Raw genomic sequence first — 20,036 nt, forward strand, 5'->3', positions numbered from 1 at the left:
CAGAATTGTGCGATTCTGTTATAGAAAGACCAGGTGGGGAGGGATAATACTGCTGCTTTAATACTGAACTGCTACGGAGGAGAAAATACCTTTACGAAAATAGCTTTCAGAATCTTGATGTACAAATCTTTAAAGTCCGGGAGGGGCACCTATTTGTAGTGGTTTACAAGCGGATGAAAATTCTGCAAACAAAGCTTCGCTATAGATGTTAAGGGCAAAACGATTGCTGCAGATGGAAATGGATACCTTTGTCGAACAGAGCTTTAAAAAGTTTGTCGAAGGGCCGGTCTTTATAATGGAGGCGCAGCGGAGGTTGAATAATGGAGCGGCGCTTTGAACAGTGTGGCTGGTGAGATAGTTAAACTTAACTGGCGATGCAGCTGCTGCAGCGAGAAGGAAAGACGCTGAAGGACAAGAAAAATGTTCGGAGCAGGTAGGAAAATTGCTCTAAATCATCAGACGAGAGAACGAGAATACGAAGTTTAGACAGTAAAGAGAGAATGCACGTGTGAAGGAGTCTGAGCGATTGCTAGAAAGCGAGAAAACGCTAGACAGTGAGCGGTGTGAGATTCAGACTTAAACAGGAAATAGGAGAAGATTGACAGGAAAAGCAGTGTGGAGCCCCGTATCTCGTCTCGAAATACGCCTATAGGCTGTCACTTAGGAAGACAAGGATGTAAATAACCACACTGATCCACATTGTTTGATTTCTGCATAAGAAATGCAGGTTTGTTTATTTATTTTTTTAAAACACAATAGAAACTAAATAAGAATAAAGTATTCACACAGTTTTTTTTTTTTATCAGTTCTGCAGAAATCAACAGAAACACCCTTAAATGCTAACATAGTTACTTACAAACACCTATATTTATTATTTCATAAATAGGCGCAACAGGTTCCATTTAAAAAAAAAAAGATTAAATATAGACACAGTAAGAAACAATAATGCACAGCTGTATTTCAAGATTATAATTGAGCTGTCTCCAGTCTGTCACTGCATCTAATAAACACCAGATAAGCATTTGGCAGTTTTATACACAAAGGATTTAAATGACATTTACCAATCAATACACTAGAAGTAATACAAAAAAAAAACATTTCTATGAAGTACAAAATAAACCTTTTTTTTGTGGTTGTTGTTGTTTTTAAAACACTACCAACTATTTAATGCTACTCTGACAATGCAAACTTGCATTTTAAAATCGATTGGGAACATTTTCTACATCTTTTGCAAAATATAAACCTATTTACTTTTTTTCCCTTAACAATTAAGCAAAAAATATTAACATCTGCCAATTTGTATCCCTTTTTAAGCCCTCAATTAACAGGAAACACCCAGTTCCAAATTACATTTCATCTAAAAAAAATGTTGTACTTTTTTATACTCTAAGAGAGTGTAACATAGATTATATTTACAGACTTGCTGTGAGTGCTACATCAAGCCATTAAAAGTCTTTAGTAGTTTCCTATTAACATCCATGTTAAAGACCCACAGAAATCTAGGATTTCATTCCTAGATACAGTACACTACAGTTTCTAAGGCAGTTCACTAGCGCAGCACTCCACAGCAAAAAACAACATAAAAGCCAAGTTGTCCAAGTTTCCTTCAGAATTGAAGAAAAAAGTGTCCATTATGATTTTTTTTTTAAGAAATAAGCGAGACAGACTAAGGTTTTTGTTTTCGTTGTGGGTAGCCTCAGAAGCTCAAATACACAATTTGAGGTTATAGAGCTTAAAAACTTGTTTTCTATTGAGGCGTTGAACTGCCTCGATCTGCTGAATGCAACCCAACTTCTGAAGGCTTTCCTGTGAACTCCGTATAGGAAAGTGTTTCTGGTGTTCAGGTGAGATACAGAACTTTATCCCTTTGAAGACCACTAAAAAGAAACACACAAAAAAGAACAAATAGTTAAAAAAATAATTAAAGTCAATTAGAGGTGCTGGGATTTAAAAAACAAACTGGTTACTAGCCAGGAATAATGTCTGGGCGCTCCTAACTTAACCTTCTGAGTTTTATTTTTCTTTGATCTTCTTTATCATCAACGTTTCGATTACTTTTTAGAAAAAAAGGTTATGTTAACTTGGCATGGTGGTAAGTGCTGTGAAAATTGTTTAAGGACACAAGAGTAAGGGCAGCAGACAGGGATGAGGCAAGAGTAGGAGTTAGACCATCACACCTCTGCTGAGCAACAGCTTGATTTGCCAACTGCGCTGGAAACATAACTGCAGTCTCAGTAAGTGTAATTTCTACAGCACCACAGTTAATCTCTCGTAACAATATAATAGTCATTTATAAGGGGACGCCCCTATATACTTGCAGTGGTTTTTAGGGGGAAAATAAAACATAAAACTAGAAAAGGTACAATACTTTATATTATCATTGCCTGTTTAATATCCTATTCTATGTGTGTTCTCATTGCCCCTTTTCAACCACTTTTTTAAAGCTGAATTTCTTACAGGAATTGGATTTAAAAATGGTCACTATGGATGTTTAATTTCTCACACTTGCAACAGTTGCAGAGGGGGCTGAAATTATTGTCACACACCCCTAGTGGTATAACATATTTATTACTCACCCATTACTGCAGTACTCATTGTTCCATTCCACGTTCTGTGCTGGAGGATTTCTGCACCCTGAGCGAACATAATCCATTGATAGGGATACACCTTGGCCAGCTGTGGTTGTTGAGTTAATTATGTTCTGGTATTCTGGTTGAAGAGAAAATCCCTAAAAGAAATTTAGAAAATACTGTTTTATAAACTTGTCTGCACACGTTTTTGCAAAAAAAAAAAAAAAAAAGAGTAATGCAATTGTTGCAATATGTTTTTCTCCCTGCAAAGTCAGAACCTGTAAAATAAGTAAACAGGCTTTTGGTACAACACCCCCCCATCTAGCAAGTGCAAGTGCCCTTCAAAGTACTAAATATGGGGTTAAAACACATCTGTCCAGGAAGCTGTTCTAACACATTCAACACATTAACTGAACAGGCATTTAAAAAAGACAACAAGCTGAAAATGTCTGAACATGTCATATGCAAAGTAAGTTTGGTTTCAGTTTTTTCAGTTAACTTTCTGTTTGCGGTTGCATTTTAGTTTAAGGGATCTTCATAACCAACATGTCCAGTCTGAAATATTTCTTATTGGTTGATTAATCATTTCACAGTCAGGAAGACATCTCCCCTCCCCTTTCCCACATTCTTGGTACGTGTCATTCCACTGACTGTCCATAACATAAAAGACAAACAGTTAAAATGTATTTAATTATTTTAAATAGTAGCAGCATACTGTTGAGGACAGACAAATGCATTGAAATCACTTATACAGAACGTTTTTGACAGCTGAACACTTTTTTTTTTACAAATCCATCCATATTCACTGATAGCTTAGTTGAAAAGGTGTCATCTCTATTATAAAAATTACAATATAACAAGAGAGAGCTTAAATCAACAACAAAAAAAGAAAACCCAGTATTTTAATTTGCAGACTTGTGTTGTACTTATCTGAGAACTAAAAGTACACTGGAAGTTAATCCCTGTGGTAGAGAATCTGCCTGAAAGAAGCAGGCAGCAGGTGGCTGGGCTTTTTTCTTATTAGATCCTACCTATTCATGCATTGTTCCCAAAATTCTTCTCCTTCATTCAATCATACAATCACAAAGGCACCATCTGTCTCTCTGTATTGCTCCCTCAGCCTCAAACTGACCAAAGCTAAACCACAGTTTTTGTTTTGTTTGCTGCTAACACATATGCAAAACAAATTAAGATTACTACACTATATTAGAATTAATATTACTGTGAAAGCAAGATCGGAGAAAAGAGCTTAAAAACTCAAAATAGTCTAATACAGTAAGAAAGGCAACCTTTTTTCTTTTTTTTTTTTTTTGCTCAGAGATTGACGTGCACTAATCTAAAATTGAAGTGCACTAATCTAAAATTGGCCTTCAGGCACATTTATCTCACAATCCACTGAAAAGGTACATTTGAAACATGTTCAGCCACAAAATGAGTTTAGTTTGCCTGCAGAAAACTGATAAAAGTACTTGTGAATACTCTTGAGTTGTTATATAAATATTTCATAGCTTTTGCACTTTTTTTTTCACGAGACTACATTTAGTAAGGGAGGTCAGATACCAAAGAGGGGTTATGTTCCTTTCAATTGCACTGAAGAATTTGAAATTGGATTCTTGCATGCTCAAACTTTCTGCAGTCCGCAAGAAAACCAATTCAAACCATTTAATTTGCCATTTTGTAATTTCCTAATAAACATGAGTAAAATAATGATGCACTTAATAAACAAAACAGCATACACAATGAATCAGGATATTTAGCATCCAATTTAACCAGGTTAAGACAATGATTGCCTCAAATTATTTACTAATTGTAGTAAATTAATAGTGTCTGCTTTTTGCCAGTCATTAATAAGCATTGATAATATATAAATTAGGCTTAGTGGATTGAGTGCTTAGAGGTTTAATTAAAAAATAAAAAACAACCCTAAGATAATATTTCAGTGTGATCTTTGGGAGGGGGAAATACTGACTCTTTTGTTACATGCCAGGAATTTGAAGTTTCATGTGGCAGTGATATAGAGAAATAAAAAGAAGCACTGAAACAGATTAATTTGATGTCAAAGGGGACATTTGCTCTTTAATTAGATTTCTGTAGCTTTAGCAGTTTCACTGTGATGCTGTATCAACTGGTAAAAAAAGCCCACAGCAAAACTGAACACTGATCCACATCTCTACACTTTACTGTGAACTAATTTCATTTCCTGCCTGTCTGAAGGGGTGTTTTCATCAGATATCAAGGTTTGTGTCTTCTCAACTGATTTATTCATCAATCTCAATGTTGTTTTGTAACCTTAAATTACATCAAAATCCTAATGCATTTGTTATTACACAAGAAAATTGAAAACCTGTCTGCGCGATATCATACAAAGATTTTTTTTTTCTTTTCCTCGTAAGGTTATAAAGCAAGCTGACAGATATTAATGATTTTTTTCTTGACCTCATTCAGAGTGCAGAGAACAGCAATGAAAACTGGAAATCCTGACAAATTGAGTGGGTTCACATAGATAACACATTGCCACATTAAAAAAGTTTCTTTTATTATTATTTTTGTTATACAGTGCCTATAGAAAGTCTACACCCCCTTTCAAAATGTTCACTTTTTGTTGCCTTATAGCCTGGAATTAAAATGCATTAAAATAGTTTTTATCTACACATCCTACCCCACAACTTCCAAGTGAAAAAAAATATTCTAGAAATTTGTAGAAAATTAATTAAAAATAAAAACTGAAATCGCTTGGTTGGATAAGTGCCCACCCCCCTTGTAATAGCAAGCCTAAATTAGCTCAGGTGTAACCAATCGCCTTCAAAATCACACACCAAGTTAAGTGGCCTCCACCTGTGTTAAATTGTAGTGAGTGATTTCAGGATAAATTCAGCAGTTCCTGTAGGTTCCCTCTGCTGGGTAGTGCATTTCAAAGCAAAGACTCAACCATGAGCATCAAGGCGCTTTCAAAAGAACTCCGGGACAAAGTTGTTGAAAGGCTCAGATCAGGGGATGGGTATAAAAAAATATCAAAGGCCTTGAATATCCCTTGGAGCACGGTCAAGACGATTATTAAGAAGTGGAAGGTGTATGGCACCACCAAGACCCTTGCTAGATCAGGCCGTCCCTCCAAACTAGATGACCAAGCAAGAAGGAGACTGATCAGAGAGGCTACCAAGAGGCCAATGACAACTCTGCAAGAGCTACAGACTTTTATGGCCAAGACTGGTGAAAGTGTGCATGTGACAACAATATCCCAAGCACTCCACAAATCTGGCCTGTATGGTAGGGTGGCAAGAAGGAAGCCATTACTCAAGAAAGTCCACCTTGAATCCCGTTTGAAGTATGCAAAAAAACACTCGGGAGATTCTGTAGCCATCTGGCAAAAAGTTTTGTGGTCTGACGAAACTAAAATGGAACTTTTTGGCCTAAATGCAAAGCGTTATGTTTGGCACAAACCCAACACAGCGCATCACCCAAAGAACACCATCCCTACTGTGAAGCATGGTGGTGGCAGCATCATGTTATGGGGATGTTTCTCATCGGCAGGGACTGGGGCACTTGTCAGGATAGAAGGGAAAATGAATGGAGCAAAATACAGAGAAGTCATTGAGGAAAACCTGCTGCCCTCTGCAAGAAAGCTGAAACTGGGACGGAAGTTCAACTTTCAGCATGACAACGACCCAAAGCACACAGCCAAAGCTACACTGGAGTGGCTAAGGAACAAAAAGGTAAATGTCCTTCAGTGGCCCAGTCAGAGCCCCGACCTAAATCCAATCGAAAATCTGTGGCATGACTTGAAGATTGCTGTCCATCAACGCTCCCCAAGGAACTTGACAGCTTGAACAGTTTTGTAAAGAAGAATGGTCAAATATTGCCAAATCTAGGTGTGCAAAGTTGGCAGAGACCTATCCCAACAGACTCACAGCAGTAATTGCTCCCAAAGGTGCTTCCACCAAGTATTAACTCAGGGGGGCGGAGACTTATCCAATTATGATCTTTTTTCCCCTTAACAGTGTGGAGTATGGTGTGTAGATAAGTGGAAAAAAATCCTCATTTAAATGTATGCAACTCTGAGGCACTGACACAAAATGTGAAAAGGTTCAAGGGGGTGTAGACTTTCTATAGGCACTGTAGTTATAATTCCAGATGAGTCCAGACAAAAATAACCTTTAAGTGAATGCACATCCTTTGCCCTTAGTCTGACTCTTTAGGACCTTTGTTATCTAGCATAAGAGCAGCAAAGTCTTATTTAATACTTTATATGCTATTCTACAAATACCGACTGTCCAGGCTTTCAAGAAACATGATGCTGATCATTTTTAGAATAATAAAAAACAAATTACAATCCCTACAGCAAAATCTGCAGATACTGCAGTACATTATGGAGCTTAATAAATGTATGAAGTATGGAGTTGCAATTACACAGCATAAGCACATTGTTTAATGTGTCCATGGACTTGGAATCAGCCTGTCGTTGCATTTCAGTTTATTCAGTAATGTATGAAGAAACCAAAATTATGAAAGGTACAACCATAAACTCTGGATCCGCATTCTCAACTCAAATAAAACACCTCTTAATACAGCATCCTCTACATGCGACTCAAAACGTTCACTGTGTGTGACGCCAGTTGTACGGCTAGGGCTCTGCAGTGGAAAAACAACCAGGCTCCTCCTAACAGAACACATTAAACTGTTTTACAGATCCATTATTAAAAAAAATGAAGTTTATGTCCATGCTCGAGTGTGAAGAATGCCCATATACATTTTTCACTGGACACAGGATCTGTAGTGCAACTTGGCACTTGGTAAAGTGAATCTAAACAACAAGAATACATTTTGTGCCTATTCTTTATGCCTCACAGAGAGGTAACCTGTCTTCTCTTTTTAATGTACTACACTTTCCATTCAAAGATTAATTGTAACATACACTCTAAGATTGTGACTGTCACATTTTATAGTTACCTGACAACAAAAGTATTTGAATGTGGCTGAATGGCTATGTGGGTGCATGTTGGTTGTAAGTTTAGATGTAACACTAACCTGCTGCATTGTTGGTGAATGGCGTGGTAACTGGTGATTTCCTAATTGCTGTTGCATTGTGATTGACTGGTGTTGCTGGAGGCTGAGATGCTGGTGCAAGGGTGGGCTTATCTGAAGGTGGGGAGGTGGTGACACAGGCATGGAAACAGTCATTGGCATCTGAGAGTTAGGCTTGGGGGCGATACTCCGGGGGAGGTTAGGGTGCATCACATTCATGTGGGGGTTCATCCCATGCTGCTGGTGATAGGGAGAGCCCATATACAATCCTGAATGAGTTTGCGTTGGCCCATGGAAAACCTGTTGCTTTGAGGTCATCATCTGTGACGGCTGGGATATTTTGACATCAATGGACTCACAGTAACTCTGGTAAAAAAAACAATACAACAAATGAGTTTGTCATTACCTCAAAGCCATTCATTCATATGACATCCACTGCTGCCATTAGCCATTAGTGTCATTACATGCAGTTTTTTAAATCCCATTTTTGTGATTGACATTTACCACATTCACCCACGCACACCCCAGCATTAACAATGAAGTCCTGAAAAGGGAAACTTATACTCTAGGTGATCCTCTAAACATTTCTCGCTTAATCTACTTTTCTACACAGAAACATGAATTTCTTTCTGGCACTAAACCATAAACTAAACTATTGGTAGGAACTCCCATTCCTAATTATTCCAACCATAGAAATGTATAATGCAACTTACCTTTGAAACCAGACTTGCCCTGTAGGCTGCCAACTGTTTGAGATATTCCTTTTTGGCAGCTTCTGTTTTCTTTTTGAATAACTGCGTATTAAGAAATAAATAAATAATTGTCATTATATGATAATAAGAATACATACATTCAGGGATTATTTATAAAACACATTTTAACAGGATTATCAGTAGTCTAGCTCCCACTCCCATATTAAGCCAGTTATAGATTTTTCAATCCATTTATATTATCTGTCTGATCTCTGAGACAAGACCTGCTCTGGATAAAGGTAAAGCTCCAAGCCTCTATAAATCAGGTTAGTTGCATGACAATGAACAGTTACTAAGGCTCCACCTTTAAACATGTAATCATCTCTTCTTTTAGTTTATCACTAATAATTGTTTAGAAAATCCATAAACTAAAAACTAACATTGAGCAGCTAACAAAAGAATCATTTATCTTCGGCTGTTTTTTATATCACGTTCAAATCACATACTGACTGAATAGTAGTTGGGTCTGTTATTAAGAAGCCCAATCCCGGATTGTATTTTTATATGTACTTGTGAGAGTCTTTGTTAAGGAACTGCAGCCTCCACAATGCACTATGCTAGACACACCCCAGCCAAACAAAGAGCATTAGTGAACATTCTTCAAAGCAGAATGTGTGCTACTACAACTTATTTGCTGACTTTGTTTTATTGTATGATTTGTGTACACCCTTTGTTATTTGGTTTGAGTCACTCAGACTAGGGCATAAATAAAATAATCTTGAATGTGTTTTTAATAATTATACTGTATTGTTCAAATACATCTTTTAACTATTCACCATTGGAGCCGTGATAAGAGTTAAACTTATCTTATCCCTCCTTTTATCTAGTATGTGTTGTATGTTATCTATTGTGTATTTCACATAACTAAAATACATAGTAGATGACATAAAACAAGGTCTGTAATTGTCAGTACCATGACAATGTAGGTCACCATGACCTATTATCACAGCATGAGGAATAGAATCTCACAGCAGATGTCCATGAACAGATTAATGGCTCTATTTTAATGCTCTAAACAGTGTTGGATCTAATTACCACTACCACTCCTCTTCACTACCACTCCTCTTTATCGTGCTAGTGATTTCCCTTACTATTTGGGCAACATATTAGCATCACTAAATAACAAGATAAAATACAAAATAAGTGGAATAGAGCAGTTTACACATTGTAAGTCAGCATTATTTCCATCTGCCACTGTTTAGAGCAATTAAATAGACAATATACAGAAGCTCCACCGCATGCAGTACAGCATCTCTTAATAAATGCTAATGCATAGCAAAATAGGATTTATAACATGGTGCCCATAGCTCAGCCAATCAAGCATCAGTTCTATAAATAAGTAGGTCAAGTAATAGAAACAATAAAAGCAAATGGGGATGATAGACTTCAATCAGTCCAGCATAAAATGGAACATGACTTACACCATAACAACCACAAGACATTTCACCAGTGATGGGTGGTCGTCCAGATAAAGCTCAAAATAGATGTGTGCAGGTACAGGCGCCGTTATCCTCTCTGGGAGATCAGTAAATCTAATACCATTCTTTTTTTTTAAAATGTAATAAAGAAATAGTGCCTTTCTAATCTGTTCATATTTGCTCTGACTGAGCACTGATGTAAACAGCCTGACTGTATCATGGAATTGTACTTAACAGCACTCCTGGGGCACATGAATAAAAACCAGAAGCACACACACACACACATTGTTTGATATATATATATATATATATATATATATATATATATATATATATATATATATATATACAGACGTGCTCAAATTTGTTGGTACCCTTACAGCTCATTGAAATAATGCTTCATTCCTCCTGAAAAGTGATGACACTAAAAGCTATTTTATCATGTATATTTGCATGCCTTTGGTATGTCATAGAATAAAGCAAAGAAGCTGTGAAAAGAGATGAATTATTGCTTATTCTACAAAGATATTCTAAAATGGCCTGGACACATTTGTTGGTACCCCTTAGAAAAGATAATAAATAATTGGATTATAGTGATATTTCAAACTAATTAGTTTCTTTAATTAGTATCACACATGTCTCCAATCTTGTAATCAGTCATTCAGCCTATTTAAATGGAGAAAAGTAGTCACTGTGCTGTTTGGTATCATTGTGTGCACCACACTGAACATGGACCAGAGAAAGCAAAGGAGAGAGTTGTCTGAGGAGATCAGAAAGAAAATAATAGACAAGCATGGTAAAGGTAAAGGCTACAAGACCATCTCCAAGCAGCTTGATGTTCCTGTGACAACAGTTGCAAATAGTATTAAGAAGTTTAAGGTCCATGGAACTGTAGCCAACCTCCCTGGGCGCGGCCGCAAGAGGAAAATCGACCCCAGATTGAACAGAAGGATAGTGCGAATGGTAGAAAAAGAACCAAGGATAACTGCCAAAGAGATACAAGCTGAACTCCAAGGTGAAGGTACGTCAGTTTCTGATCGCACCATCCGTCGCTTTTTGAGCGAAAGTGGGCTCCATGGAAGAAGACCCAGGAGGACTCCACTTTTGACAGAAAAACATAAAAAAGCCAGACTGGAATTTGCTAAAATGCATATTGACAAGCCACAATCCTTCTGGGAGAATGTTCTTTGGACAGATGAGTCAAAACTGGAGCTTTTTGCCAAGTCACATCAGCTCTATTTTCACAGACGAAAAAATGAAGCTTTCTAAGAAAAGAACACCATACCTACAGTGAAACATGGAGGAGGCTCGGTTATGTTTTGGGGCTGCTTTGCTGCACCTGGCACAGGGTGCCTTGAATCTGTGCAGGGCACAATGAAATCTCAAGACTATCAAGGCATTCTGGAGCGAAACGTACTGCCCAGTGTCAGAAAGCTCTGTCTCAGTCGCAGGTCATGGGTCCTCCAACAGGATAATGACCCAAAACACACAGCTAAAAGCACCCAAAAATGGATAAGAACAAAACATTGGACTATTCTGAAGTGGCCTTCTATGAATCCTGATCTGAATCCTATCGAACATCTATGGAAAGAGCTGAAACTTGCAGTCTGGAGAAGGCACCCATCAAACCTGAGAAGCTGGAGCAGTTTGCTCATGAAGAGTGGGCCAAACTACCTGTTAACAGGTGCAGAAGTCTCATTGAGAGCTACAGAAAACATTTGATTGCAGTGATTGCCTCTAAAGGTTGTGCAACAAAATATTAGGTTAGCGGTCCCATCATCTTTGTCCATGCCATTTTCATTTGTTTTTTTATTTACAATATTATGTTGAATAAAAAATCAAAAGCAAAGTCTGATTTCTATTAAATATGGAATAAACAATGGTGGATGCCGATTACTTTTGTCAGTTTCAAGTTATTTCAGAGAAAATTGTGCATTCTTCGTTTTTTTGTGGAGGGGTACCAACAAATTTGAGCACGTATGTATATAACAATCTATAGCACTTTTATTTATTTAAGGAAGTAATAAACAGTATTAGGTAATATATAAATACTTATGATTAGTCCAAAAGTAGACTGTTTAGTTAAAGCAACAAAGAGCAAGGTGTAATTTCATCTGAGGTGCTGCAGGATTGCTGCTGAGGAGTGCATTATTTGATTGACTTGACTGGACATATAATTAACAGAATTACTGGCAATTTGGAGAAGAAGACATTGGTTTGTGGGCTCTCAGGAATTATTGGATGCCTCACAAGTGTGATTCTGGCTCTTTGTTTCCCTACTGCTTCTAATTCAGGAGGACAGGCTCATAATTGAAGCAAATTAACTGTTCACAGTTGCCTTGCCCACCAGGGGAAAGCGGATGAGTATAAAATGAAATTCTTCCCATGTATCAGTGCTGCACATCTATAACACATTCAAAATACCGGGTGGAAATAAAACTCCTATTGCATAGCAGTTTCATCTATTCCAGGTTTTACAATGAGCTTGATTAGCCTCACTGTATAGGTAACAAGCTCAAGTGGGTCTTATTAATCTCTTAGTATAACCAGGAATGGATCAAACTGCTATGCAATGGGAGTCTTATTTCCGTCCCTGAATAATGTTATGGTGTTAACATAGGATACCAAGTTCTTATTCAGTGGAATTGTGCCCACTGAAAGAAAGCATATGCCAACCAGTTGTATTTCATACCTGCTTGTTTGGCTTTGGTTTGCTAAGAGCAACAACCTGTTTCTGCTAGACGGCTTGTGTTTCAGTGAACAGATATGAGAACAAAAGCAAAGGTGTACTAACTCAAAGTGCTTGGTAGTTCATTAAAGCGAAAACCACACCTTAAGAGCTATAACACTGTTCCCTCCTCCCCCAAACATATGCTTATGATTTGCTTTTTGCCTTTTCAAGGAAATTAACTGACATCATACCATAAATCATTATATCCTTTATTGAAAGATAATACAGGCTAACATTTTCCTCTGAAAATGAAGATCAATTAGGGAATGTAATATTTGAGCCTCCAGCAATATTTGCTGCATTATTTGCAGCAAATCATTTGGCTGTAGAAAACAATGGCAAGGAGATATGTTTGGTTAGAATATTTCCAATTAATTAAGGAAAGAGGTTAAGCTTGAATAAGCTTCATATATAAGAGGGCAGAAAAAGAGAATCATCACAAGACCAGAAGATGACCATATGTTACGGTTGCAGTAAAGTTTATAAGCTATTGGTCATGTGTTCCTTTTTAAATACTGAATAGCGATGCAGAACAGGGAGAGACATGCATTATCAATAACAGCGATATGCCTTGAAACCTAATTAGCACATTATCTTTGTCAATTTACACATCCTCAATCTAGTTCAAATAACCTCAGGAGACAGACCACCGACTTTGGAAATGTATTTATGGTAGAAATTGGTTTTATCCCTGCGCACACCTAATCAGACAAGCAGTATTTTGCATTGCCATTGATGGAGCACAATTTTCAATAAAATATTTCATACTGAACTTTGCTGAGGCTCACACATATTTAAAACAATACAAAATAGTGATCTCTGAAATACCACAATGGTTTATCTAGTACTACAGCTAATTATGTCAGTACATCTCTTAAAAGAGTGGTAAACGAGAGGGGAAATAACAGTTAAAAATACATTTTGTGAACAGGATTTATATTTGTCACAGATGCAGACGCATGATATTTAAAAAGGTGTGTTACCTCTGTTACAGCTATAGCAGTCAATTTACAATGCATCTCATTCTCCATACTGTATCAAAGTGGATTGTCTTTAAGCAGCATTCTTCAAAAGAAAATTAATGTGGTAAAACTGCTTCAGGAAATGTTATATCATTCCCAATCAGTTTCACACAGGCAGAGGAGGTGAATCTATATCTAAAATGCAAGTCAAAACCTACTTAAGAATGCGTGTATATATATATATATATATATATATATATATATATATATATATATATATATATTCATATATATATTCTGGAAACAAATGTTTCCTCATAACAATTTAGATTTTTCATTTATAATTTGTAACTTATGCTTCCTTACCTGTTTCTGTTCTTCCCCCAAGCCATCCCACATTGACGCCACAATTTTGGAAACTTCACCAAACGTGGCATTTGCGTTTTGCCCCTTGATGGCGGCTTGAGTGTCACGGAAGAAAAGGGCGTAGGCAGACACAGGCTTCTGGGGTTCATTGGGGTCTTTCTTTTTCTTCTTCTTTGGAGTTTTGGGTTTCTTTCCGATGTCTGTGGCAGGCCGTTTCTCTGCCCCATTCATCTGCAAGCACAATGTGTTAGTAGTCATTTAAAGATAGTAGACAAATTGATGGAACAATTAATGCAAATTAAACATTGGTATTGACCAACTGCACTTAATTACAAAGAAACTGGTACATGTAATCCCACTCATGATTCTAAGCTGTCTTTTTAAAAGGCACATTTAACTACTGTTCAGCTACAGTAGAGCTGTGGTAGCACCTTTATTGAGCACACACGTACAAAAGGATATATAGGGCTCATTTGGGGTTTTATCTCTTTTTACAGTTTTATGGTTCCCTTTCAATTCGAAGATGACCAATAACAGTACTTTTGGGATACTGCTGCAGGTCAGGTATTTACTGAGCATTTTATGTCAGAGCTATAACACTCCCCTCTGGGGAGTGACGTTCTCTGTCCTGCCTACCGAGGGAATAAGTAGTCACTCCGCAGAGATCATGTTCTTTTTTGCTTCTCACAAGGTAGGTATGAATAACCTGTCCAGTTGCTGTGATTGAGTCTGTGTAAAAGAGCTTTCATTCAAGTTTTCTGGAGTTCCCCTGCAATTCACTGCCTGCAATTTTATTGCCTGCAATTCATCGCTGGAAGTCGGCTTGCCACTTCCCTGGAATGAGAAACTCAGCTTCTGTGAACTGAGCTATAAATGCTGCACAACTGTGCTGTGTTTAATCTTTTCTTTCAACAACCTACATCGCTTTGTAGTAAAATAATAAAAAAATAAAATAATAAAGGATTTCACAACTCACACGCCTAGTGTGGTGACTGTTTTTCCCCATAGTTAACTACTGTGTGTGTGTGTATACTCATGTCTTTCTTATTACTGCTTTACAGTAACAAAAAAAAGTACTGTCTGTAGGCTGTGCTCCACTCTGTTGCAAGCTATGCACTGTCCCGGTTGTGTGACTGCACGAGATCCAGACTAGGTACCCTTGCGCAGTATCCTTGGCGCTTGCGCCCTCGGTGCTCGGTGCCCTCTGCCTGTAGGCGGTGCTCCACTTCGCTGCAAGCTACACACTGCACCAGTTGTGTGACTGTGAACGTTCCAGGCTAGACACCCTTGCCCAGTGCCTCAGAGCCTCAGTGCCTTGGTGCTTCAGTGCCCACGGTGCATAAACGCTCCATGCCTTGGTGCTTCGTCTTGGCACGTCAACAACAATGCCCACATTTCACCCTTGCACGTCCTGCGGAGGGATGCTCCCTCCCCAGGACAAGCACCTCTTCTAGATATGGTGCCTGGGCATGCAGCATGCCGGCTCCACCTTGGGGGACGAGACGTTCTGCACAATCTGCGCAGCATCCCAGCCACGGACCTTGTGCAAGAGGCTCGCAGAGTTCACTGGTGCGGCTTCCTCAGCCAGCTCAACTGAGCCCTCTGCAGCGTTGGGAACCCCGGTCTCCACCTTCCTCCATCTGCCCTTGAGTCCTTCGCAGAGCATTTCCTGTGTGCAGGCTCCAGTCCGTCGATCCGGCAGAGCCCCCCCCCAGCCCTTCCCGGTGTTCCCAGATTTTCTGGAGGAGGTACAATCCTCTGGCACCGACAGCAGCCCAGAATAACAGAAGCCCGCCTTAAGAAGGCATATGCAGCTGAAGCACAAGTTGCGCGCCTGGCCAACATAGCAGGTCTCACTTCCTATGATCCGGCGCGGGAGAGGATGAGACGCTGGCATCTGCCCATGACACATACAGAGACACGAATGGTTCCGATCCCCACTGCGCCGCGTGGCGACCTGAGGCATCGCCTTCAGGCTTCCGTGGCAGCTAATAACCGGGGCCGCCCGCAAGGATGGGGAAACGCCAGAAGCCTTGTGGCCTCAGACCCACCCCTTCTCTCAACACCAGCTACAATACTGGCGCACTTGCACCTCAGATTCTTGGGTGCTCGGCACCGTAAACACCAGTTACGTGCGGGCCCCACTTCCTTTCGAGGGATCACGGTTACATCCGTGAGCGACCCTCTCCAAGTCTTGGCCCTCATGCAAGAAGTAAATGCATTACTTCTTAAACAAGCCATTCACCTCGTAGAACCCACCTCTCAAGAGGAGGGCTTCTACTTGAGGTATTTTCTAGTGCCAAAAAAGGACGGTGGCCTCCGCCCCCATCCTACACCTGAGATCTCAATGGGTTCTTGAGGGAGAGGAGGTTCTGGACTCCCTCACAATGCGAGCCTACCTGTCAGACAACAGAGTGGTTGCCATTCACAACTGTCTAGCCCTGTTTCAACAGGGATCGGTAGTATAAGTGGTGTTGTGTCAGAAATTACGGGGTCTGATGGCCGCAGCTTCATCAGCTCTCCAGTTGGGGTTATTCCATATGTGTCTGATTCATGCTTGACTCAATGCCTTCTGGCTACATCCCAAACACGACAGACACTGTCGACTGACCGTGTCGTGCATATGCTGGGAAGCCCTGCGCTGGTGGAGGCAAGCCTCACACCTGCGCGAAGGTGTAAGGATGGGAGCGATTCACTACCGTCAGGTGGTGATGACAGATGCATCCAACTCGGGTTGGGGTGCGGTCTGGGCAGTCAGAGAAGTCTATGGGTTGTGGTCGGGTTGCTGGACATCCCTGCACATAAATGCGCTGGAACTGCAAGCGGTTCACCTCCAGTGCTCCAGAGGAGACATGTCCTTGTCTGCACAGACAACATGTTTGTAGTAGTGTATGTCAACCGCCAGGGAGGGCTTCGGTCCCAGGGTTGCACCGCATAGCTTTTCGGCTTTTGACCTGGGCAAAGAGGAACATTGAGAGGCAACCTCTGGCACTCAGATCCGGGCAGACTCCAACTGTGGGTCTGGCCCCTGAACGGGGCCGTCTGTCCGCCTTAGGGCTCTCAGATGTAGTCGTCAGTACACTGCAGAATGCTAGGGCCTCCTCCACAAGGTCGTTGTACGCCTATAAGTGGAAATATTTTCAGAATTGGTGTATGACCTGTCAGTACACAGTGCTTGTATGTGTATTTGGGATGATGGAAACAGGGTATCGTTACGCATGAACCCTGCTTTCCTCCCTAAGGTGGTTACAGCTTTCTACTTAAACCAGTCAGTGGAACTAGAGGCTTTCCATCCCCTTCCTTTTTCTTTGGAGGAGGATTGAAGATTAAATTCCCTCTGCTGGTTCGGGCACTGAGAGGTTATGTGGATAGGATGAGAGCGCTGCGTCAGTCTGACAAGCTCTTCATCTGTTATGGTGAAAGGACCCTGGGTCAAGCCCTCTCAAAGCAGCGACTGTCCCACTGGATTGTGGACACAATTTCGACTGCATATACTAATGCCGGCCTACCCCCACCTAGGCGGGTGGCCACGCACTCTACCAGAGGAGTGGCTACATCATGGGCCCTCTTTAGAGGACCTTCATTGACTGATATTTGTACTGCGGCTAGCTGGGCTACTCCGCATACATTCACCAGGTTCTACCAACTTAACGTGGTAGATCCCTCTATGCTTTCATTAGGCACAAGGGTCCTTGAGGTTGCAAGCTCACACCACAAACATTAGTTTGGCGGTAGCGAGACGTGCCTCGTCTGCTGTCTCTGCTCACGCTGCCTCGGGATGGCTTTGATATACTTTCCAAAAAGTATTGCTGTTGGTCATCTTCGAATTGAAAGGGAATGTTAGGTTACGGATATAATCCCGGTTCCCTGTAAGAGAAGACGACCAACAAACCTTGCGATGTCACAAAACTTGCAGGTTCGATGCAAAAGAAAGCGTGATCTCCATGGAGTGACCACTTATTCCGTCGGTAGGCGGGACCGAGGACGTCACTCCCCAGAGGGGCCTATCGGCAGCTCTGACATAAAATGTTCAGTAAACACCTGACCTGTGGCAGGCATATCCCAAAAGTATTGTTGTTGGTCGTCTTCTCTTTCAGGGAACCAGGGTTATATCCGTAACCTAAAGTTCTCACAAACCAAGGGTGGCACTGCTCTCTTATAATAGGATGTTTAAAAAAAAGGAAAAAAGTGTAAAAGTAAAAAAAAATTAAATAATAAAATAAAACCTTGTCTCAAAGGTTAATTCTAAAATGTGTTTTTTTTTTTCTTCAACATATTTGCTGTCTACTGTATGCTCCCAAGGTCTCTATCAAGTGACTTACTTGTAGTAGATTATATCCACCATTAAATACCGTATAAAGCAAGAATACCAGGCATGATAACACTAGCAGATTTGTTTCCATTATTTCCACTAAAGTGAATACTAATAATTATGCATATTCCCATTCCCTCCAGTGCTTATTTGTATATAACCTAGGAGCAGAGATGCCTGTGGAAAATGTCATCTGAAATATGTACTCAGATATTACAATGATTCCATTATGGGCAATGTCTAGACATAGCCTATATTTTTTATATAGACACCGTGACCTATTTAAGTCATTACTACCCAGCATCATTGATGTCATTACACCTTTAATCTTCTCTTTTGCTTACAAAAATACTCTGGTTGGCCTAGAAAGACTATTCACCAAACTATTACTGACAGAACAGTCAAATTTTATTTACTGACTAGCAAACATAATCAGTAAATAGAATCATTCAGTATGTATAAGTTATGTTGTAGTCATTTTGTTAAACCAGGTATTGAGCCAATTAACAACTCCTCTTAGGCACACGGCCAAATGACTGTACGTGACAGAATGTCTGTTCTATAGAAAGTTAAGAAACACTAATGTGAAACAGCTGTAGTAGAATTCTGGGACTTTTCATTCTGCAATTGCCAACAAATTAAGTACAATTGACTTACATTAATACACATGTTGCTTGTATATGTTATTTGTTTATTTATTTAGACATATCGGTACATTTAGGAAAACAAATGCTGTTACACATGTGTTAATATGCATGCCTAATAATGTACATTAGTTTTGCACCTTGGCATAATGAATCATTTTCCCTCAGGGACCACAGATTACGGATACATGTTCTAATGATATTTGAGGTGTCAGCTAATGCACTGCTTTGTACACCAATTTCTGCCTCTGTTCCTGACTAACCTTGGAACTATATTCTATATTGATGAAGTCATTATTGTCCATTACAGGTTTTGAGAAACAGCCCAACTCTGAAAATGATTATTATGTAATTTGAACTATCCAATGTATCACATTCTCTTAAAAAAAAACTCCACTTTTTAGAGTATATCTGTTAATATTTCTCTTAGTTTTACATTTATTTTCTTGAATTCCAGATAGCTTCGATTTGCATTCTCACTGCTCTTGTGTAACTTCTAGATTTTGAATAAAGTTTGTTTGGAGGAAAAAGAGAAAGAGAATCAAAAGGGAAGCAGAAGGTTAACAAGATGTTGCCACCATAATATGTATTGTAATAATTACAGTTTAAAACAAAATCCTTGAAAATGAGGTACTGTAGTATTCTTTTTTTTATCACAGTTAGTGAAGGACTTCATTATTATATATAATTAGTGAATTCTGCCCAATGGTAACTGGGTTTGTCTGTGGGTTTAATACTGTTTATAGCAGTATCTGGTGGACTTGACCACAGAAAAAACAAGTCAGCAGGGTGTAAAAACACATACAAATGAATACCTGCTGTGATGATCTAGCTTAAATCAAACCTTCATTTAAAAACCCATAAGAAAATGAATATTCCATTGAGATGAATGGGATGACTCAACAGACAATTTACCATTTCAGGAATGAAACAAAATTCATCATGGGTCTTCCTTTCAATGTTAAGAAGAACATATAACTGTATATACAGGTAAATGCATTGTACTGAATTTAATAGAGCTATGTTTGGTTTTGTTTTCTCATTAAGGTATCAATTGCAATAGTAGATGTTAGACTAAGCGTGACAGAACACGTACTTGCATTTTAATAAACTGGTACTGTGTAATATAATCTGATTTGTTGTGTTTCCGTTTAATTACAGTCCATTGTAATCTATGTACTATATACATGACAGCAGCCTATGAGTTCAGTGGATGCTGTATGTGCAGTAATATCAATGTTGTATAATGCTATCAATGT

The 20,036-nt window shown here is 39.3% G+C and overlaps 1 protein-coding gene across 3 annotated transcripts in view; it reads right to left on the reverse strand.

Moving 5' to 3' along the window:
* Positions 1-699: 699 nt before the first annotated feature.
* LOC117435670 (thymocyte selection-associated high mobility group box protein TOX-like) overlaps positions 700-20,036 on the reverse strand; it is a 110,932-nt gene continuing 91,595 nt past the window's right edge. For all 3 annotated transcript variants that reach the window (XM_034059013.3, XM_034059014.3, XM_034059012.3), the window contains 5 exons: positions 13,822-14,052; positions 8,306-8,386; positions 7,596-7,958; positions 2,577-2,728; positions 700-1,877 (listed from right to left, as the gene is read on the reverse strand). In XM_034059013.3, the coding sequence (XP_033914904.1) occupies positions 1,841-1,877; positions 2,577-2,728; positions 7,596-7,958; positions 8,306-8,386; positions 13,822-14,052 (864 nt within the window). In that variant the 3' untranslated portion in view covers positions 700-1,840. The remainder of the gene's footprint in view (positions 1,878-2,576; positions 2,729-7,595; positions 7,959-8,305; positions 8,387-13,821; positions 14,053-20,036) is intronic.

Source organism: Acipenser ruthenus, chromosome 3, assembly GCF_902713425.1.
Source record: "Acipenser ruthenus chromosome 3, fAciRut3.2 maternal haplotype, whole genome shotgun sequence".
NCBI lineage: Eukaryota > Metazoa > Chordata > Actinopteri > Acipenseriformes > Acipenseridae > Acipenser > Acipenser ruthenus.